This window comes from Mustela erminea, chromosome 17, assembly GCF_009829155.1.
Source record: "Mustela erminea isolate mMusErm1 chromosome 17, mMusErm1.Pri, whole genome shotgun sequence".
NCBI classification, from domain to species: Eukaryota; Metazoa; Chordata; class Mammalia; order Carnivora; family Mustelidae; genus Mustela; species Mustela erminea.
Genome location: NC_045630.1, coordinates 68,679,574 through 68,701,448, shown reverse-complemented (window position 1 = coordinate 68,701,448; position 21,875 = coordinate 68,679,574). Strand labels below are relative to the sequence as shown.

Here is a 21,875-nt window from a genome sequence, read left to right as displayed (position 1 = left end):
GAAACTGGGAAGCAGCCGCTTACCGTTGCATGGATGTTAACTGCATTAAATATATGGGCTCCATTAGAGACGTGAATGTTTTTGGAGAAATTTTAAAGACATGGAAAAATGTTTCTCATGGCTGAAGGAATGCAGCAGAAACTAAGACCACCCGGACAGGTGATCTGCACAGCCACTCAGCGCCCCCTGCGATCCAACAGCCCTCCTTCCTCTGTAGCGCCCCCGGGAGCAGCCTCAGACCCACTGTGGTGAAAGACACCTTCCAGAAACTTCCACCCTGTGATGGACTGATCTGTAGGTAGGTATACATTTCTGAGTAGGCTCCAGGCCCAGCGCGGGGCTCAAACTCACGACCCCAGCATCAAGAGTCACCTGCTCCCCACACTGAGCCAGCCAGGCGTTCCTGGGCTGGTATTTTTTGTGCAATGCCACAAAAATGAGTTACTGGAAAAATGACATAAAAAAGACCCATAACATACAAACTCGATCTTCAGTTTTTAGCTTTGGGGTTGAATCACCGGCACACTTGCCCCCATTTCTGTGCATGTCTGTGGGTGGCCACGGGGCCGCAGCTCTGGGACAAGGGACAGGTCATTCCTCTGGGTGTTCACACCACAGATCTGGAGGCCACGTGAGTGTGCTTCCCCTCCCCCGAGAGCGACAGAAGGCTACGGGAATCACAGCGTGGAAACAGCTGCCCCCTCATCCCTGCTCCCCAAAGGGGACCCCTGCCTCGGTTCTCACATGTCCTTCCAAACATACGCCATGGACAGCTTTTCACGCCAGCACCTCACACCTGGCTCTCATTCCTGCGGCTGTGTGAGGGGCCGTCGTGGGGTCGCTCTACTGAGATCACTGTGACCACACACACGGTCCCGCGATGGACACCCGGCTCCCTGCCCTCGGCCACACGTGCTGCTGGGAAGCCGTCCTCGCTGGTGTGTGCTCCTGTGGTTTGAAAACATAACAGCTTGCTTTCTTCTTTCTAAAAAAGGTTTTATTTATTGACTTATTTTAGAGAGAATGAGAGAGAGCAAGTGAGCAGGGGGAGGGGCAGAGGTAAAGGGAGAAGCAGACTCCTCGTGGGGCTCGATCCCGGGACCCAGAGATCATGACCCGAGTCGAAGGCAGCCGCTTACCCGACTGTGCCCCCCAAGGCGCCCCAAAGTGGCAGCTTTCCTGAAACACAACTCACATGGCTAAAACTCACCCTTTCAAGGTATACAATGGGGTGGGTTTACTCTGCGGTCGTGCAGCCCCCCCTCCACTACAGAACAGAGCCGCGGCCCCAGCTGAAAGCCACACCCCCGTGCTGTCACCCGATGCTCCCCCTTCCCCAGACCCTGGAGACCCCTGCTCTGCTTTCTGTTCCTGTGGATTTGCCCAGCCTGGACGTCCGTCTGATGGAATCACACCCACGTGCCGCCGTGTCTGACCTGTGCCTTGCGTGTTTTCGAGTTTCTTCTGCCTTGTGGCTCACCGTGCTGCCGTCCCTTCCTGTGGCTGGGCGGGGCTCCGCCGGTGAGGCGCTGCCGCCGTCTGTCCGCCATCTGTCGGCCCGTCCATTGGCTGACGGACATCTGCGTACAGACTTGCATGTGGACAGGGGCTTCCCATTTTCTTGGGTCATACGTGGGAGGGGAAGGGCTGGCTCACGGGTCTGACATTTTGCAGAGACCCCAGGTTGTTTTCCACAGCGGCCCCACCCTCTTCCAAGCACCGTAGCAGACAGGAGCTAGAACCCGTCCCCCTCCTCACGGGACCCTTGTCAATAGCTCGGCCATCCCCAGGGGCGTCCAGCGATTAACTCATTAAAACCTAATTTGCATTTTGCTAATAACTAATGATGTTGAGGGTCTTTTCATGTGCTTATTAGCTATTTGTGTGTCTTTTTTTGAGAAATGGCCATTAAAATTCTTTGCCCATTTAATTGGGTTGTCTTTTCGAGTTATAAGAGCCCTTTAGACATTCTAGAAGCAAGTCCCTTATAAGACGCATGATCTGGAACTACCTTTTCTCTTTCTGTGGGTTTTTGTTTTTTTTTCATTTTCTCGAAGGTGTCCTTTGAAGTTGTTAACTTTGATGGAGCCCGCTTTACCTAGTTTTTGCCGCTTGTGCCTCTGGTGTCCTCAGAAATCATTGCCTGATTGAAGTCATGAACATTTAGGTTTTCTTCTAGGAGTTTTATAAGAATTTGACTCTTACATTTTGGTCTATGACTTGTTTCATTGTCTGTATACGGTGTGAGGTAGGGGTCCGGCTTCTCTCTGTGGATATTCAGCTGTCCCAACTCACATTCGGTAGAGAGACCACTTGTTCTTGGCAGACTGCACCTACGTCCCTGGTGTCAGACTGTCCTCCCGAGAGCTTGGACTTCCGCCAGGGAAGCTGAACGCCCATGTCTTGGACTGGCCATCCACAGCTAGGAAGGCCCTGATGCTCATCAGGTTGAGCAGTGGGCTGAAGGAAGTGGAGATGTTTCTCTTGGAAAAGAGAAAGTTTCTGGAGGAGTGTCAGTGCAGACGGAGCAGGCCTGAGGTTAAAGGCCTGCTCTGCCCTTTACTGCCTGTTGCGGAGCTGGTGGGTCACCCAGACCTCAGGGTCTCAGTTCCAAGGGGAGCCGCAGCTTGCCTTCTTGGGGTTGCTGTGAAGAGTGAGTGCGTATGAACACCCAGGGCACGACAGGCCCTCAAGGACAGCAGCTGCTGTGTGTGACAGTCCAGTTCCCGGTGTGGGTGGCGGAGGCCAGGTGATCACTGGGGGGTGTCTCAGAGGGACGGTGCTGGAGCCGTTGGTGGAGGGTGAGATTTTCAGTGACGACTGCTCATGTGTGGAATCTGGAACCATGGTGTGTCCCTGTCGCCCAGAGCAAGGCAGTACTTGAAGTCTCTGCCGCGACATGTCTCGGAAGGAGAGGACATGACAGCAAGACAGATCTGAGTGACAGGCAAACTTGGGGGTGTCCGCTAGGGGCTTCTCAGGGGTTCAGGGTTCAGAGGCTGGGGCAGGTGTCTCTGTACCTTCCCCTCCTCCCCAGACTCTGCCTGTCTCCTGAGCCAGGAGGCAGGGCCTGGGCTTTGGTCACGCAGAGAGGATTTGATCAGAGTGTGAAAGCTAGACACTAAGTTGCTGCGGCGAGACCGGGACGAGAACCTGGGGGACGTGTGTGCAGAGCGGGCGGCTCCTCCTCTCGGCTTTAGTCGCCCTCCGGAACCTGAGCCTTCCTTCCTCCCTCCTCTCTGTCCCCCGGGGGAGCGGCGGGAGGCGGAAAGGCCACAGCTCGGGAAGCTTTCGGGAGCACAGGCTGGCGGAGCAGGCCCACGCGGGAGGGACCCCGCGTGCTCAGGGGAGAGCTGTCCCAGGGCTCGGGGGCCTGCTCCCCACGAGATGAAGCCAAGCGCTAACAGCAGCGGTGGAATGACGGCTGCTTTTATTCAAGTGACGTCAGGAGCAGAGGAACAGGAAGTCAGCTGGGGGGGGCGGGCAAGAATGCAGGTGGACTGAAACTGCCCAGAAGAGTCAGCTCTCAGGGGCCGGAGCCCCGAGGGGGAGAGATGCCCCTTGTACCGTCGGAAGTGGATGGACAGAGTCTTCAACGTGCTGGGCGCCCTTCCTGCCTCTGACCCAAGGCGCCCCAACCGACACGGCACGAGGCGCTGGTGGCACTGTTGGTGCGGATATGGGGAACAACTCTGAGCTCAGAAAAGTGCCAGAATTGAAACTATGATTAAAGCCGCATGAAATACTCGAGGGGCGCACAGAGAACAGACCATCCACAGAGGAATGAGAGCGGAGGTTGCCCGGGGCCATCAGGCATCCACGGGTGTCCTGGGAGCGAGGGACAGGGGCAGGAGGGAGCAGGTGCCCGGCGGGGCTGTGCAGGGAGAAGGGAGGCGGAGGGAACGGGGCCACAGCAGTGTGTCATACTGGGGTGACCACGGCGAGGCAGCAGCAGACGAGGGGCCAGAGGCCAGCCCGAGCAAAGGGCAAGTCCCAACTTCATGCCCTCCTGCGGGGAGAGCAGGGGTCTGGGACTTATCAGCCACACAGCCAGACTCTGGGGCGAGGCTCCAGTTAGCTGTTAGCAGGAGACCCTAGCTGTGGCCAGGTAGGCAAGCTCCTCCCAGTGAGGGGAGGGGTGGGACCCTGGAGCTCAGCCCATCCTGAGCCCTGGGGGTCCATCCTGAGCCCTGGCATCTGTAGGGAAGTGTGCAGCGAGTTGAGTGTCAAGACAAGCACCGAGCAGGGGAAGAGGCCTTGGTCACTGCCGCAGGAGTTTCTTGTTGAGAAGGAAGATGAGGAGGTTGACGTTGACCTTGGCCTTGTTGAAGAGTTTCATAACAGTTACACCTTCATACTGCAGCTGCAGGAGGTCCTGGGGAGAGGGCATTGGGGGGCAGGGGTGAGGGCTCCTGGCGGGGGCCCAGTCTCTGGAAAGCTCTCAGCCCAGCGGCCCTGACCACCGAGACCCCACTTCACAGAGCAGGACACCAAGGGCAAGAGAGGACAGTGACTTAACCAAATGTGAACTCAAGCACAAAGGCTTGAAATCAGTTTTCTTGTTTAAAAGGCCAAACAGTGGGGCACCTGGGTGGTTCAGTCCTTAAGCATCTGCCTTTAGCTCAGGTCATGATCCCAGGGTCCTAGGATCGAGCCCCACATCGGGCTCCTTGCTCGGCAGGGAGTCTGCTTCTCCCTTGGCCTGCTGCTCCCCCTGCTTGTGCTCTCCCTCTCTGTCTCAAATAAATAAAATCTTAAAAAAAAACACTGCTTCCCTGAGTGCTGGCCTGTGACAGCTTCTTCCACATCAGCCTCTAAGCCTATAGAATCGGGATAAGGCTCTGGGGCCGGGCACAGGGTGCAGGGGGCAGGGGCACGGGCTGGGGCTTTGGGTACCCATCCGGCTCTGACCTCACCAGCCTGCGGCCGGTCTGCTGCTTGGCAGGGGCTCTGCGTCAGAGCCTGGGGGCAGAGGGGCTTGGGCTTCGAGCCCCTCAGCCTTCTGCTCAGGAACAGAGGGTACCGACTGGCTGCGGAGTGGAGCTGGTGTCCTCCGAGGCCTAGGGAAGGGCTGTGGGCCAACCCCCAAGCCCAGCAGGTGGCGCTCACCTGGTAGCGAAGCTGAAACCGCTCCATGTCCACGCCCAGGAACTTGGCGTTCACTTCGAACTTGCCTGCCTCGTCTCCAGGGGTGATGTCAAAGATCACGTTTCGGAAGCTGTCGGGGACAGGATTCGACGTGGGGACTCCGTGCCTCCTCCCAGGACCCCAGCCCTGTTCTTCCTCCCACTGAGGCGCGGCCAGACAGCGCTGTGTGTCCCTGAGCCCAGACCTCCTGGCGGTGCTCCCGCTCTGTCTTCCCTGCTCACCACGCCACCGACCTGCCATCGGCCTGGCCCGATCAGATGCCTGCTCCTCCGGGAAGCGCCCCCAGCATCCCGGGCCGTGGGCTGTCTCCGACTGTGCCGGGCCACATCTGCCTGGAGGTGTCGGTCTCCCCACTGCCCCCAGAGCCCCTCCTCCCGCCCCGTGCTGGAGCACAGCTGGGGTCTGACACATACTGAGAGGCGGGAAGATCCTCGATTTCCACCAGGACACCCTTCTCCAGCAGCTGGGCAGCGGTGTATCGGAGGGCCGGCCGCTTCTTCCCTTTCCCAGAACTCCTGATTCGAAAAGGCCACAGAGAATTCATCTACGCACCCGAGACACTCGTCCTCTGGGTCTGCGGGAAGGACAGCAGAGCCCAAGGACCCTCCCTGGTGGAGGACAAGGGCCTGCACTTAAGCCCGAGCCCACACGAGACAGGGACCCTGCTGTCCTGGGACGGTGGTTCTTTCAAGGCTGGTGGAAGGGAGCGCCTGGGAGCTCCGTCGGTGACGAGGCTGCCTTCGGCTCGAGTCACAGTCCCAGGGTCCTGGGATCGAGTCCCACACTGGGCTCCCTCTCCCCCCCGCTAATGCTCGTTCTCTCTCAGATAAATAAGTAATTTAAAAAATCTTAAAAAAGAAAAAAAGATTCAGAGCTGGTGGAGTGGGGCAAAGGTCACATGGGGGTGAGAGGTCACAGGTAGCCTTGGGCCCGCCGGTGGTGCCTACGTGCGGCGCGGGGCCAGCTGGTCCAGGCAGGCCCGGATGTACTGGCTGTAGTAGTCGCCTTGCTCCTCGTAGAAGGCGGTCTTGGCATCCAGGCCCCGGAGCGTGGCCTGCAGCTTCCCCAGCTCTGCCTTCCGCCGCTGCCGGTGCCGGCGCTGGTTGCGGATGTCCTGGGGTTGGGGGACAGGAGAGCTGAGGGAGCCCAGGGCACTCCCGGGGAGCGTCTTCAGGAGAAGCAGGGAGAGGCCGAATTTACAGCTGCTTCTCCCAGGAGGGCCGGCTCAAGAACTCCAGCCCAAACCCTCAAGGGACGCGCGCGGAGGAGTAACTGTTCCAAGGCTCAAAACAGAGCTGCAGGAATGGTCCCCTCCCTGAGACCTTCCCGTCAGAAAAGGCCCTGCGGGGTGCGTCGGCCTCCCCTGGCTGGTGACAGTCCGGGGCGGGGCTTGCCGGGGAGAGGCCGGCCTTCTGGGCACCTGCGCCCCCACCCGGCCCCGCCCACTCCATTCCCGCCCAGCGCCCCCACCTCGCCTGCCCCTGCACCCACCCACCCCAGCCGGACCCCAGTCCCGGGCCTCTACCTTGGCCAGTCCGTCCACCAGACCCTGGTAGCCATCGCGGGCACTGACCAGCCCCAGGCTCTCCAGCCGGCGCAGGTTCCGCAGGACGCGCCGCCGCTTGTCGGCCAGGGGCAGGAGGGCGTGCGCGCTCAGCGAGCGGTGCCGGCGCAGGGGCTCCGGGGTCTGGCTCTCGCGCGCCTGCCGCTCGCACGTCAGCTGCTTGTGGGCCGCTTCCTGGGAAGACAGAGGAGCTGGAGGGGCCTAGGAGGTTCCGCCATTCTGGCCCCCCGCCCAGCTTCGGGGAGTGGGGGTAGGCGGAGCGGGTGCCTGGGGACTGAACAGCCACGGGCGGCGTCACAGACACAAACGGGCCTGTGGTCATTGCGGGGGACCCGCATGGACGCCACAGCAGGAAGCGTGAACGCACGCTGGCGGCCACCTCCCAATACTGCGACGGCTCCCCGGTGTTCGCCCGCGTTCCTGTCCTCTGTCCCGTGTTTTGGGACAAGCGTCTACCTGCCGGCAGGCCTCACCTTTTCCCTGGGAAGCCCTGGCTTAGTCCTTCCTGCTGCTGGACCAACCCGACCTCCACATGCTCAGGAACCCCCTCCAGGCTGTCCTGGCGTCTGCTTGGGGCGGGCTGGGGGCGGGTCCTGGGGAGGAATGGGCGGGGCTGGAGGCCGGGCAACACCCATCACGTGAGCAGCGAGGCCACGCACCTGCTCTGCGGTCGCAGGGAGGGACAGCATCTCCTCGAGAGAGTCCCCAGGCTGGAACTGCATGATGTCCGCCAGCATCTGCTTGGTGCTGCAGGAGGGGAGGGCGAAGAGGGGAGGGCCAGGGTCAGGCCCCGACGTGGGGCTGGCGGCGAGCTGAGAGGGAGGGGACCCTGCCCTGTGCTGTGGCTGCCAGGGACACTTGAGGGGTCCAGAGGGCGAGCGAGGAAGGAGGTGTCAAGGGCGGCTGAGGCTCTCCACGAGCACACACGGAGCTGCCTCACCCCTGCGCCCGCCGGATGGGCCCCCTCCCACCCACAGACGGTCTTCCTGAGTCTCCAGGCTGAAGGACATGCTTTGTCCTCTGGGAGCCCCTCCCAGCTGCGATGTCCCTCCTGCTGCCGGCCGCCTCCCTCCTGGCGGCTCTGGCCGTGCTCTCGAGTGGCCCCACCCTGCTAGGCCTTCGCCCACGGCCCACCTCACTGGTTTACTGGGCAGTCCGGTGAGGGGAAGGGCCGCCCGCCTGGCACAGGACGCAGCTGGCACCTCAGCTCCTCTTCTGCCCAGCCGGCCAGCTAGCCCTACCGGGCCCCCCCGCCCCACTCACAGAACCGGGGATAGGAAGCTCCAAGCCCCTCTCCTGACCCTCACTTCCGGCAGGCCACCCGTCCTGCGTGTAAAGATGGGAAACCATCCCCAACCTCACGGTTGCCCTCAGATCAGAAGCTCACACGTGAGGAGTGACAACACGCCAGTGTCACGTGCTACCCACACCCCACGTGTCCCCCGGCCTCCAGCCAAAGCCCAGAGCCAAGGCCAAGGGTGACACGGAGGCCTGGGGAGGGCAGTGTCAGGCAGCCTCCGTGAGAGCCGCCCCCGGACAAGAGCCCAGGAAGACCGCGGAGGGCCCGCGCCAGCAGCCGGCGCGCACTTACCTCAGAAGCAGGCTCTGGGCACCGGTGTCGCTGGTGTCCATCTCCACCCCTTCAAACTTGTTGGTAAGGGTCAGGGACACCTCCAGCTTGGCTGGGTCCTCGTTCCCAGCGGCGGCCACGCCCTCCCCTGTGGTGGGGGCAGGGATGAGACCCACGGCCAGGCCTGCCACCTTCCCCAGGCACCTCTGCACCAGGAGAGTCGTGTCCATGCTGCCCGTAGCAGCACCCATGGGAGGGCTGCCACCCAGAGCTCAGCCTCTGACCATCACCTGAGCCTGGGGCCTTGAGCTCCCCACTCTCAATCTGTCACCACCCCAGCCGTGACCTGGAACTTCACTCTTGCTGCATATCTCCTGTAGGAGAAACCCTTAGAGACTCCAAACACACCCACAGCCATCCCCATCTGTCTCACGCAATTTAATAAGCCATTTACACGATGGCACTGGGTCCCCCACCGTCTGTCCCCTTTCTTCCTATTAGCCGGTGTCCCCATGCCCATCTAAAGAAGGGAGGGGTGCAGGGGGGGAGGGGCGTGTGCAGACTGGCTTCCCAGCACACGGCCCCAACGGAACCAGAACTCCAGAAGGCTGCTCACTGGCCTGCGTCCTCCCTGCAGGCCCCCAGCCGGCACCCCGCTCCCTGGCCCAGCACGGCACGCACCGATGAGGTCGGAGACGGTGGGCAGCTCCCCGAGGTCCTCCAGGAGCTCATGCAAGGGGTCGCAGTGCTCGGGGGCGACCCAGTCCTGGTGCTCTAGCAGCAGCTGCATGTCAGGGCACGCCGAAGATGGGGGCTGAGCCGGGCCTTCCTCCAAGGGCCAGCCCATCCTCCCAGCGACCCCCGGCCGCGGCCCTCACCCTGTGCGTGTTGAGCAGCTCCCCAATGGTGATGTACACCACGGGCTTGGCCACGGCCACCATGTCTGAGTACTCATCCATCGCAAAGCGCTCCTCCGGCTCTGGGACCCGGCAGGCTCGGCACATGAACCTCCTGTCTCCAGAAGAAGGGTGTGGGAGGGGTGGGGTGGGCGGGCAGCACCACCTGGTGCTCTGTCTATTCCCCCTGCAGTGCCTGACAGGCCCCCTACCCTGTCCCTCCAGCCCCCCGGGGCAGACCCCCCAACTATGCCCGCTCCGGCTTGCTAACTGCACGCCACCCCTCCACGCAGCGCTCCCCAAGGCCTCCAGAGGGGGAGGTGGGGCATGACAGAAGGCAAGAGGACGACAAGGGGACAGGAGGGATGGGCTGTCAGGACCCAGACCTGAACTTGATGTGGGTGTCCTCTAGGTAGTCGTTCAAGGCCCGCAGATGGCGGCTCGGCCCGGAGAAGGCCTTGCCTGCAGCCGCGTGCTGTAGGACCTGAGCCACGGCCCCGAGCGTGTGGCGCTGGGAGGGGGCCAGGGCGCCGCCCGCTGCCACGGCCACGATGTCGAAGGCGTCGGGGGCCACGACAGCTGGGTTCAGGAAACGGTAGTATAGGAGGTTCCCGACCACCTGGGGGCAGAGGAAACCATCCCAGGGATGCCCCAGGGTCTGCCTTGGCGCCCCAGTCCTATTACCCAGCTCCTGTGGCTGGGGGGACCTCCCGGGCCAACCCCATCATGTTGCACAAAACACCCGGTCGAGGTCGAAACATGAGCAGGAGCCTGACCGGAACCAGCCCTCCAGCCCGCCCTGCTCGCTCACGACGAGGCTGCCCGCACACCAGCCAGCAGAAGGCCTGCGGGGGGCGGTGGGCAGAAGGTCGCTCCGCTGGCACGTTCAGAGCCCAGAGTTTTCTATTCTTTCATCTCTGTCTTGGGGCTCACAGGCCCCAGGAGGACAAAGGAGAGTGCCGGAGCCTGGGGGGGCAGATGGTACTGGCCTTGTAGACCTCGTCCTCCGAGGCGGCAGGAAACCTCTCTGCCAGGGTGGTCTTCAGGACCTTGGCCACATACCGCATCCCATACCTGGGGACAAAGTGGGCATGTGCTGTGGTCCCACCATCCCTGCCAGAGCCCAACGCACAAGACTGCTGCCTCCTTACTTGCCCAGGCGTGGTGCACCGGCCCCCTGCTCTCCACGGCCAGCTCCCTGCCACCCTTCAGCTCAGTACCCAGCACCCACTAAGCTGGTGTGCAGGCTTTGGGCCGGCCCGAGGGCCCTGGCTGTGCCTCTCTCCAGCGTCCCCTGGAAACACCGCAGAGCCCGGAATTTGGCCTGCCGTCCCCCACAGAGGCCCCTTCAGCATGTCCCCTGGGCACCCTGTCTCAGGACAGCCTGGGAGGCTTGGAGGAGGCAGAGCCCCTGGGAGGGGCCGAGCGGGGGCTGGAAGCAGGACCTGAGGGGAAGCAGGGACCAGAGGAGGGGCTCCGGCGGACCTTCCCTGCGGCTCTGCGCCCCCCCCCCCGCTCTGGAAAGCGGACGCGAGCATCCCTGCCCTCTCTGTAGCTCAGGGGTTTTGAGAGGCTCCAGTGCAATGACGTGTGTGGAAGGAGCGTGTGATGGGACGGCGACACCCAGACGTGCTAGACTTGGTTGTCACGATTCCTGTCACGGATGGGCCACCTACAGACGCAATCCCCTTCCTTCTCCCAGGGCTCAGGACACGGGCGTGGGGCTCCCGGGGGCCTGGCGGGGCTGAGGCACGTACGGAATGTGCTCCACAGATGACATGATGGCTGCCAGGAACCTGTCGGTCAGGGCGAGGAGGCTGCGGAGGGAGATGTCCAGCCGCCGCTGGACCTCGGGGTGGCTCAAGGCCTGCTCTGGGGTGACATCGTAAGGGAGGTGGCTGTGGGCAGAGAGCCAAGGTGTCAGCCAGAGCCCCGCCCACTCCTCCTCCCGAAGCCCGCCCCCTCCAGCTCTTCACCCCCACATGCACACGTGCAGATACTCAGAAACATGCACGCACACACACACGTGCAGATGTACACACGCAGGAACATGCACACGCGTGCGTACACACACACACACACACACACACACACACACACACACACACACGGGCAGCCCAGGCCAGAACAAGAGAAAGGTCCTGGAGGGAACGGAGCAACCTGGGAGGAAGGGAAAGAAGAAAGAGGGGCTGGTGGGGGGTGGGCGAGCGTAGGACAGATGGACACGCCATGGGTGTGGAGGCCCCCTCGGGGGAGGTGGACGCCATGGCAGGCCTGCATCTTGTCTTTTGTGGCTGGGACGATCGGGAAGATGACCCATGAGCCCACGCACCACTGGAGAAGCCACCAGCATGGGCTGCTCCTGGGCGGCCCCACTTTCTGGGGACCGGGCACCTGAGCACCGGCCTTGTGTCCAGGGCCAACCCAGCTCTCGCTGCCTTACGGGTCTATTCAGCGGGAACGACTATGCAGCCATCCCCATCAATAAGGAGTCCAGGCCCGACTCCTGGCCCGCCGGACGCGTCATTTGCGAGCAGGACACGGCAGTGGGCACACTCGCACACTGCTCTGTGTTCATCCTGCGTCCCGCGCGCCAGGTCCACCCGTGTTAACTCCCGGGGGTGGGGGGCTGCTTATCTCACCCGACGGGGCCGCGGGCCCAGAGGGCTCCCCCTCAGCTGTGGCTCACCTGCGCTGTCCGGTCTGGGCCTCGCTCTGGTTGACCCAGCTCTTGTAGAGGTGAACGGGGTCTGTGTGGACACTCAGCGTCTTGTCCCCCAGCACGTCCTGGATGACCCGGCCCAGGATCTCCCGCAGGGCACTCTGGCCGCGCCCGTTCCGGTAGAACCTCACCACCAGCCTCACCACCGTGGGGTCGCCAGTCACCATGTCCTGGGGCCGCTCCACCTTTGACCTGAGGTCCGAGAGGTCACGGAAGCTGGACCCCTGCCTCCACGTAGGACGAACAGCTGCGTTTCCTCTCTAGGAAGCCTACTGCGGGGCGTGTGCCCTGAAGGCAGGTCCCTGCTGCGGGGGCTCAGCCCGCAGGCTGACCCTCGCCCGCGCTCCCTCCTCCATACCGTCCTGGGAGACGGCCTCCGGGCACTCCTAGGAGGCTGAGAACAGAGGTCTCCCGATTCCGTTCCTGCCCCCCAGCCTCTGCGGGTCCTCACCGGGCGGAGGGGCCGCAGTCCCGGGCGGCGTCTCAGCCCTCCCCCTCGTCATCCTCTGCACGCGGGACCCTACCTGATCTCCTCCTGCAGCGCCGTCTTGAACAGCTGCAGTAGCAGGTAGGCCTCGCGGCGGCTGGATGCGTAGTTGTAGAGGCTGAAGACCACGGACTCCATGAACTTGGTGGTTTTGCTCTGTGGCATGTGGAAGATGAGCCTAGCCAGGTAGATGGGCTGAGTCTGCAAGCGAGAGGGCGGCGGGTGGCTGACGAGGCCCCCAGAGGACTAGCGAGCAAATCAGGCAAGGATCTCCTGCCAGGAGCTCCCTCGGAGGACGAACGGGAGGCGGCGGTCCCCGTCTCTGGGGCCACGGCACTAGGGCTGGGAAGAGGACCGTGCACAGGAAGGCCTCGAGGCCCCAGGCCCTCGGGGCCGCTGCGCACCTGGAGCAGGTACAGGAGGTGCTGGTACGCTTCCAGCTTCTGCCTCTTCTCTTTGCTCAGTGACTTCAGCCCCCTCTGCCTGTCCAGCACCATCAGGCCCGCCAGCTGCTCCTTGTTCTTCTTGGTCAGCTTCTTGCAGTGGGAGACCAGCTCCTGCAGGCGCGGGGCGGGGCGGGCCCACACAGGGCAGAGCAACGGTCAGCAGCGGCCCCTCGAAGAGCCACTTGAGCCATTCATGGCAGGAGCGAGACAGAAACGGTGCTGGGGGGCAGAGGGACCCGGCCTCGGCCACCCCAACACCTCAGCTGGCTCCTCTGGCGTCACAGGGGGAGTCCCTGCAGAGATCGGGGTTGCCAGGCCCCGACGTCACGTCTGTGGGTTTTTGCTGCTCTGCCGTCCGAGCTGGAGCACATGCTCCTCCACGTCGCCACGTGTCTGCAGGCTCGCGTGCTGCTCCGCGCTGCCCGGGCAAAGTGCACAGACTCCCCCCGCTCCCCAAGGAGGAGGCAGACTTGGAGAGGACGCAGGCCGCCCGCACCCATCACGAGGAAGCAGCAGGAAGAGCAGAAAGCTCTCTCCTTTCACACCAGGGCTGTGTCTGCCGGGTCTCCTGCTCTCACCCGCCCCAGACAGGCAGGGGACGCAGGACATGCCGGCGACAGTGGGCTGGCTCCTCACCTGCAGGGTGACCCGGTTCTTGACCAGCAGGCCGATCTTGATGTCCATGAGGTTGAGGTCCTGCTGGAGCTGCTGATTGGACCGGATCTTCCGAACCACTTCCTCCTGGAGCTTCAGCAGCTCGGCCTCCGCCAGGAAGTCCTCCTGGCTTTGATTCAGGAGGTGGGCAAATTTGCACACCACGCGGAGAGGTGGATGGGCTGCGTGCACTGGCAGGAAGGGAAGAGGCATCAGGACCAGCCGTGCCCTCCCAAAGACGTCCTCGCCAGCCCCCTGCCTATTACCAGCCCTTGGTCCCCATCCTGCTTGAGGCCAACAGGCCCCCAACGCCCAGTCCTTTTCTAACTGGTTCTGCTTGTGGCCGGGGGCAGCGGGCTGCCTCAAACCAGTCCTGTCCCCAAGCTCCCTGGGTGATAGCCAGGTACGATAGAACAGGAGTCCGGGGCCGACGCCAAGGACTGCCTGCCCCCAGGTCGGAGGCCTAGCCCCCTCGGATGAGCACCTAGTCCCATTTGCTCCTCAGATTGGCCGAGCATCCAAAGCCAGGGAGGGGCCGGCGGCACCCCGCGGGCACGACAGGCTCGGGCAGTACAGGACATGTGGCCAGCGTCTTGTGTTCTACCTGAAGGCCAGAAGTGTCGCCTCAGGCCCAGAAGGGAAAGGGCCCACACCTCCCAGAACCCAAGGGCCAGAGGCTGACTTAGAAGTGGACCCTGGGATCACCTCACAGAGGACCTCCATGGCTGGGCTTCTGTGCTTTAAGAACAGGAGCCAAGAGCAGCCCAGAATCATCTGCGAGAGGGTTTAGATGTGCACCCTTCTCAGGGGACCAAGGGGACAGGACAAGGTCCCAGCACGGCACAAGGCTGCGTGCATGCAGGGTCACAGAGGGCCAGGGCTGGGGGATCTCCGGGCCACACAAGAAGGCAAAGTGCACGGAGGCGGGAAGTCCTGCAGGAGAAGACCTGTCCCTTGTTTGCTTTGGTGGCAGCCACAGGAAGACATTTGAAGCCTGGGACAGCAAGTATCTGCCAAGGGGAGACCTCCCCATGACCGGGCCATCTCGGGGGCAGGCGGGGGCTTCGGCGACAGGCCCTGTTCGAGGATGTTCCTGCACAGACATCTCGTAACTTCTCTTTCCCTGCTATGTGACCCCGGGAGGGATATCTAGACCTGCCTGGCTCTGGGGGAATTCCTGTCTCTCCCTCTAAACTGGGGGATCCCCAAAGGCAGAGCACACATCCTCACTCCCCACGCACCCTGGATCCGGAGAAATGCTCAAGGTTGGGGCATCAGCTGTTGGCGAGGAGGGGGCTGAGGAAGGACAGACTTCTCCAAAGCCCGGCGTGTAAGCCGTGGGGAGGCGTGACCTCTGCCCTGCTGACTACCGGAAGCCAGGCGCTCGCAGACAGAGGGAGCATGGGCAGATCAGCGATCAGAGGGGACCAGGTCACGTACCTAACGTCCTGTAGTCATCGCGGGCCTTCCGCGCGCGGAAAAACGCCTGGATCTTCACGATGGACTCAACCTACCGTGAGCGCAGGTGGAGAAAGGCTTGCCGGCTGCCCTCGCCCAGGTCCCCTGGCAGAAGGTTGGGCATGGGGACGGGGCAGCAGGGAACACTCACGTTCTTCTGGAAGAATCCCAGACGCCTCCGGTATCGCCTCCGAGCTGCCCATGCCCGGGCCCAGGCCTGGATCTGAGGACACATGCCACCTCAGAGCTGCAGGCTCAGGGCCGGCCCTCGGACCCAGACCAGGACCCAGGCAGGCCCCCGCCATCTCAGAGGCCGCGAGGCGACCGCCCATCATCTCAGAGGGCCCTTCGGGACGTGGGAACCCCCTGGCCAGCCCTGCAGCAGCTACCTTGATGACAGCATCCAAGTGGGCTCTGAAATACCGCAGCCGCTCCAGGTACGCCTTCCGCTGCCTGTACCCCCGCCAGTGAGCCTGTGTCAGGGCAGGAGAGAGGGCGCCCCCGCTGGTCCCTGCGGCGCGACAGGCCATCCCAGGGATTGGGGGCTGGGGGAGGCGAAGGGGAAACCAGCCTTGTTCTGTGAACGGCTACCCTCACGGGACGACCAGACATCTGCGCCAGCCCAGCTCACGCTCTGCCACCCCCGTCCCCACACACACGTGTACACGTGCAAACACACACACACACGTGCACACACACACACAGGCACACACGAGCGAGCGACCCCACGCAGCGTCACGGAAACCCAACTAGAAGACACAAGAGGTGAACAGTCTGACACCTTCACCAGAGCACGCACCGTGTCCCCCAGAGGCAGGCACGCGCAGTCTGGGGGGACCCACGGAGCAGGGACAGAGACGTGCGCAGGTGCGGAGTGAGGCACCCCACCCTTGCCGATGCCATGTGGACCGCATGCGACTGTTGTTCACTCCGTGCACCGCGCCAGCACCCCACTCCACCTCCGCCTGCCACGGCGCCCGGTGACTCGCTGTCCCGCGGTGCCCCGGCCCTGGCGGGTCCTTTGGGAGGGGCTGGGATGACCAGCTCCTCTGGGAACCACACGCTCTCCAGTCCCTAAAGCACAAACCTGGCGGCTCCCTTCCCGTTTCGGGGCCGCTCCCCTTTCCCCGCAGCTTGTGTGAGGCCCGCCTGAGCCTCCTGAAGCCCTTGACCACCAGACCCACGTGACTCTCGGCCCGGTCCTTCCTCAGTGACTCCAGCCACTTCAAACATCACACTTTCTTCTGGACGTGCAGGAGGCACTCCTGCGTCCTGACATCCTTCCTGTCTGTCCCACGGGAAAACTTCTCCAGGGCGCTCAGGCCCCAGACGATCCTCCCGCACAGGCACGGCCGTGGGCTGGTTGTTTGAGTGGCCCCTTCCGTCCAGCTGTCCTCCCCTCCCTTCCTACACACCGCTCGGCTGGCCGCGGTCCACCCCCATGGCTGACCCCGTCGCTCTGCTGGGACAGGATGCAAAAGGGCCAGTGCGGCCCAGGAGGGCGGCTGTCTGGCCTGGAGCTTGGAGGCCAGGAAGCTCCTGCCACCCCTGCCCGAGCCTTTGCTCAGCACCGGTTCTTCTCCCTCTCCAGGTCCAGCTGCCCTCTAAGGGGACCCCTCTCGGCTCTTCCCCATAGACAAGAGGCCTCCCAGTCTGGACTGGTCAGAAGTCAGGACCTGACCTGTGGGCTCGGTCAGGCTCGGAGCTTCCGGGAGCCCCACTTCTGGCTCTTCCTTCCCTATGGCTGGAGCACAGGTGGCCTGAGGCTCTGGGCCACCGCTCCCTTTCCCTGTCTCCCAGGACCCAGGCCAGAGACCACACAGCCCCAATGCTGGTGGCACACATGCCCTCTGACCCCATCCCCTCTCCCGCTAGATGCTAATTACTAAGGTTCTGTAGGGAGTCCTGGGACCGGTGCCCTGCAATTCAACACCTTCTGATGGCTGCTGCCCACGAGGGCTCCCCGAGCTCAGTGCCCCAGGTACTTTCCCGCTGAGCCCGCACAATCGACATACGAGGTGGGGCCCTCGCTGTGAATAAGGAATGGTGTTAGAGTGGCCTTAAGAGAGGTGCCCAAGGTCGTATGACCCACAAGCAGGAGGACCAGGAGGCCAAGTCCAGCCTCTGACTCTAAAGCCTGAGCCCCCAGTTGCTACCCCACACGTGCTGGTTCGTCTTCGAGGGCCCCCCACCCCCAGGCTCTCAGGGCTGTCCTCGTGTCCCTGCCGTCAAGGCACCTAATGTCAGCTGTGCTCCAGGTCCTGCCAGAGGAGCTGTGGTCACTCATCTGTCCCATCCGTCTCCTGCCTGGCCCGGCGCAGGGGGCATCCTTGCAGACCGGACGTGCAGACATTGTCAATAAAGGACCTTCGCACTGCGCACACTTTCACGCGACCTGCGGGTCCCATCTACCTGGGGTCTCTGCTCAGCTCCATCTTTCCTGGCTTGCCAAGTGGGTGGGCCTGAGGCCCAACTTTCCCATTACATGTAGGTCCTGCCCCGCGGCCGCACTGGACCAGCCACAGGGCTAGCTGGAGAGAAAAGACATGGCTCTTCCCCTCGGGGCTGGCCTACCCGGTCGGTCCTGCTTACCCACCTCGGGGAGCCCTTGTGTCTTGGACCTCGACAGCTTGCTAAATCTCACTCCCACCACCCCACACAGAGGCGACAGAGCCACTCTTGCCCTGGGGACAGCGACGTGACAACAGTAAGCGCCTGCCAGCCAGGTGCCACTCGGATGCTTCGCGACAACCCTACAAGGAGGCGCTCCAGCGACCACATGCCCATTCTGCAGCTGGGAAAACTGGGCGACAGCGGGCGCCTGTGCAGGTCACCCGGCCACCCCTGGTGGGGCTGGGATTCAAACCCAGGCGGTCCAGGCTCCTGGCGGCAGCTCGTAGCCCTTCCTGCTCCAAGGCCAGAAGATCATCCCCCTCTGCTCAGCAGAAAGCAAGCAGGAGGAAACCCCTGTGGCTCAGATAAGCCCGCCGCCCCCGACAATGTCCGAAGCCACAGCCGGCCACCTGGATCTTGACGACGGCCGGCAGCCAGGTCCTCAGAAAGTGGGCGCGCTCTGCAAACTCCTGCCGGACCAGGAAGCCCCGCAGGCGGGCCTGGAGCCGGATGACGAAGCCGATGTTGGCCTTCCAGAGCTGCTGGCGGTCATGCGCCGTGGTGACCTTGGTGACGGCCGACTGCAGGCGGGAGAGAGAGCCTGTGGCACCCGGCGGGGGGGAGCCCCCTCCGCGACCCCCTCCCCCACAGGGCCTCTGCCAACCTGGATCTCCTCCCGAGTCAGGTGGGACGTGTTCAGGCGGCAGCCAGAGGGCGGCTCCCAGGTCCCCTGCAAGGTCTGCAGGTGGAAGTAGTAGGCGGAGCCGTCCTTCATGCCGTGTCGGACCCAGAGTGCCGGGGCTCCTGAGCGGAAGCCAAGTGAGGAAGGAGAGGGGGCTCGGAGGGGGCAGTGGGGCAGGCGGAGACATGGAGGCTGAGGCTGCGGCCGTTACCTGGGTGCCTCTTCTTTGCCATGGCGCCTTCCAAGACCCGCTGGTAGCTGTCAGCACAGTTGGGAACCACCCCTCGGAGGGCCACGGCAGGGTTCCTTAACACTCGCTCCGTCTGGCCTGCTTTGCCTTCCCTGATGGCCTGATTGATGGCGGCCACACCAAGAGCCACTGACAGGGATATCGGGAGTGAGCGGTTCGTCCTTACCCCTTCCCCAAGTCCCTCCCATGGGGCCCTTGTCCTGTCCATTCAGAAACGGGGGACACAAGCCCCATTTGATGAAAGGAACAGGGAATACCCAAGCACGGGGGCAGACCCAGATGACCCCAGCAGCACGCAGCGGTGCCTGAAGGAAAAGGGAGCAATCAAGGAAAGCTTCCTGGAGAAGGCAGCATGGGGCCGGCTGGGCAAAAGGACAGCTCCAAGTCCCTCGTACAGAAGCTCAAAGGCAGAATACAGGCAGAGAACCTCAAGATAGTTTCTTCAGAAGAGAACAAAATCCAAGAAGTGCAATCCCTGCCTTTGTGTCATTCAGACAGACAGATGGACAGAGGGACACCAGATACTACCAGCTCCCACAGCAGAATGCCAGGGTCCTCCCGATCCTGCCTACTTGCTCTCGAAGCCAGTTCTTCCTTCCCCCCACAACCAGAGCTGATGGGGAGACCCCAAACTCCAGTTACCAGCACAGGACAGGATGGACCTCTGGCCACCACCCGACTTCCCGTGCTCACGCTTCGGGGCGAGGACCCCTGGAAGGCGTCGACGGAGGCACGTGTGGACTGTGCGTTCTCAGCCCCAAGAATTCCCTGCCCGGCTGCGGGTAGGAGACCTATCATCCAGGCCAAGCGCCGAGGCCCTGCTCTAGTTCTGGCCGCATCCCCAAGAGGTTGAAAGCAAGAGAGGGTGAGTGGGGAGCCCACATCCCACCCCCAGCCCTCCCCTGGGCTCTTGCAGGGCACGTGGCCCACATACTTCTTTGTGCGGCATCTGTGTCCTGGTTGGCTCTCACCACCTCCTGGCGGATCTCTTCCAACCACAGCAATGCTCCAGGGTCCCCCGTCACCTAGGAAGTTGACATGGGGAAGATGGGAGCCCAGGCCAGCCACCCCAGGGCCCAGGCTTAGCTGCATGAGGACCAAAATCCAGGCAAGGCAGCAGGAGCCCCAGGAACAGCGGTGCCCACCTCGTCCACCCACTCTGAGCCCGTGCACCCCTGGTGCTTCCTGGGGCAGCTGCCAGGCTCAGAAAGCTCTTTCCCGGCCTGTGTTCGGGCTGGCCAAGCTTCAGCCAGGCCGCAGCACTCCCAGAACCCTCGGAAGCCCTCAATGTCCTCCGCCTCTGAGCAGCACACTTACCCGCCCTGGTGCCCAGCGCGGCCAAGGAAAGCCTGAACCGGAGGTGCCCCCTTCCGGCCCCGGCTCCCCATTCACCTATGGCCCATGTGTACCTTCTCAGGCCAACCCTGACCCTGACCACCAGCCTATCCTGTCCATTCCGGCTCTGAACCCGGCTACTGCACCAGGCAGTGGCCGGGTTCATGTGACCACAGGCTCACTCAGCCACATGGTCAGGCTGGAACCCCCCCAATCCCCGTGCCTCACCCAATCCCAATCCCAGACTCTGCTCCCTCCCAATTAGCAGAGAGAACTTTCTAAACAGACATGTGCTCGAGCACTCTGTTCCAGGCAGCGTTCTAAACCACTTTCTTGGGGCACCTGGGGGGCTGTCAGCTAAGCATCTGCCTTTGGCTCAAGTCATGATCCTGAGGTCCTGGGATCGAGCCACAGGTCAGACTCCTTGCTCAGCGGGGAGCCTGCTTCCCCCTGCCCTGCTCATGTGCTCACTCTCTCTCTCTCAAATAAATAAATAAAATCATGAAAAAAAAAAAGTAAAGGACTTTTTTCGGAACCTGTATTTGTCAGGCACAAACAACGCTCAGCAGAGAAGACCCCGACCCGTCCTTAGCCAGCGTCGTCATTCGCCAGCACCCATCATGCTGCTCACCGAAAGCCCTAACCCGGCCAGAAGCTTCTTATCACCAAACGCTCACAGGGCCCTGAGCGGTGTGAGAGGGACGCACAGGGCCAGCCGCCTGGAAGCAGACCCAGGCGGTCCAGCGGGCAGGCCCAGCCCTCAACTGCTCCGGATGGCTGTGGCTCAGGGTGCCACGTGCTCAGACCCTGCCCCACTCTCCGACCGAGTGCTTCCCCCGTTCCAGAAGATACAGAGGGAGCACCAGGGCGCATGGTATTTTACGGACCAACGAGCAGAGCTTAGGGCAGTGAGTGCAGCCTGGCTGTCCGGCCCCCAGGCCTGTGCCCTTGCCACTCAGAAGGCCCCTCCACTCTCTGCGCACTGCCAGCTGGAGCTCGGGCCAGGGCCCAGCCCGATGGGCACCTTCCCGCAGGGTCCCTCCTGGCCTTCCCCTCAGAAGGGACTGTCTCATCACACGGGGCTCTCCCAAGGCACAGCCCAGGCACAGCTCTACCCACAGGGGAGGCCCTTCCTGCTCTGGGGACGGACTCAGCCCACTCAGACCTCACCTGGGCCTTCTGCCTCTTGGCTGCCACGAGAAGGAGATGGTACCGAGGGGCAACAGGAAGGCTGATGTCCTCCAGGCCAGCCGAGGGAAGCAGCAGGGCAGACAGGGTCTTCTCGGGGCTGCCCTGGTCCAGAGCCTCGTTGATGAGGCTGACGGCAAGGACCTCTAGGAAGGAGAGATCTGGGTGGGCCGAGGACCAGGCTCACAGGAAGGGATGGTAAGCTGCCCGCGCCGAGCTGCTTCCACCTGCCCGGGGTTCCACTCACGGTCAGTCTCTTCCTGGACCTGGGCGTTGACCCGGTGCACGGTGGCCTGCAGGTCGTTCCAGCTCAGGACGGCCCCGGCCAGCGCCCGGCGCAGCTCCGCCAGACCATCAAAGTAACTGGGAGCAGGGGCGGGAGAGGAGAGCCGCAGGGGCGGTGTCAGCCAGGGGTGAGGGCACTTCCGGACACCGCTCCCACGCTCCCTCACAGGCTCCGGCCTCTCTTTCCACCTTGGAGGTCGTGCTTTCAAAGCCCCTGTGCTGCCTCCTCCCGGACGCCCACACGCCTGAGCCTCCCACCGCTGGGGCTCCACACCCCTATCCTGAGCTCTTGGCTTGAGACGTCAGAGCCTAAGTGACTCCCCGGAGTCCACCTGCAGCCCGGGAACGCCTGGGGAGCTCCCGAAACCCAGCCCGAGCCCGTTCAGCCTGTGCAGCGCAGTCCTGCCCACTTCGGCCGACATGCGCTCCAGCCTCTGAGGACAGAGATCGTGCGTCACATCCGACCACACTCTGTCTCACAGCCCACATGCACACACGACCCGACCCCGTCACATCCCCTTCAGGAAGAGATTCCCAACCAGTCTCCCCTCGCCACCTCCACGGCCACCGCCCTCCA

The 21,875-nt window shown here is 62.9% G+C and overlaps 1 protein-coding gene across 1 annotated transcript in view; it reads right to left on the bottom strand.

The window, feature by feature from the left end:
- Nucleotides 1-2,052: 2,052 nt before the first annotated feature.
- The window catches only part of IQGAP3 (IQ motif containing GTPase activating protein 3), a 35,745-nt gene continuing 15,922 nt past the window's right edge, over nt 2,053-21,875 (bottom strand). The window contains exons 14-38 of the mRNA XM_032318067.1: nt 21,261-21,376; nt 20,996-21,159; nt 19,425-19,515; nt 18,452-18,619; nt 18,223-18,362; nt 17,969-18,139; nt 15,335-15,418; nt 15,097-15,168; nt 14,928-14,997; nt 13,470-13,678; nt 12,792-12,944; nt 12,425-12,588; nt 11,868-12,092; nt 10,936-11,076; nt 10,168-10,252; nt 9,565-9,797; nt 9,161-9,293; nt 8,964-9,066; nt 8,304-8,430; nt 7,372-7,459; nt 6,674-6,886; nt 6,096-6,262; nt 5,562-5,663; nt 5,110-5,218; nt 2,053-4,375 (exon numbers count right to left, since the gene is read on the bottom strand). Coding sequence (XP_032173958.1) covers nt 4,262-4,375; nt 5,110-5,218; nt 5,562-5,663; nt 6,096-6,262; nt 6,674-6,886; nt 7,372-7,459; nt 8,304-8,430; nt 8,964-9,066; nt 9,161-9,293; nt 9,565-9,797; nt 10,168-10,252; nt 10,936-11,076; nt 11,868-12,092; nt 12,425-12,588; nt 12,792-12,944; nt 13,470-13,678; nt 14,928-14,997; nt 15,097-15,168; nt 15,335-15,418; nt 17,969-18,139; nt 18,223-18,362; nt 18,452-18,619; nt 19,425-19,515; nt 20,996-21,159; nt 21,261-21,376 — 3,442 coding nt within the window. The 3' untranslated portion in view covers nt 2,053-4,261. The remainder of the gene's footprint in view (nt 4,376-5,109; nt 5,219-5,561; nt 5,664-6,095; nt 6,263-6,673; nt 6,887-7,371; nt 7,460-8,303; nt 8,431-8,963; nt 9,067-9,160; nt 9,294-9,564; nt 9,798-10,167; nt 10,253-10,935; nt 11,077-11,867; nt 12,093-12,424; nt 12,589-12,791; nt 12,945-13,469; nt 13,679-14,927; nt 14,998-15,096; nt 15,169-15,334; nt 15,419-17,968; nt 18,140-18,222; nt 18,363-18,451; nt 18,620-19,424; nt 19,516-20,995; nt 21,160-21,260; nt 21,377-21,875) is intronic.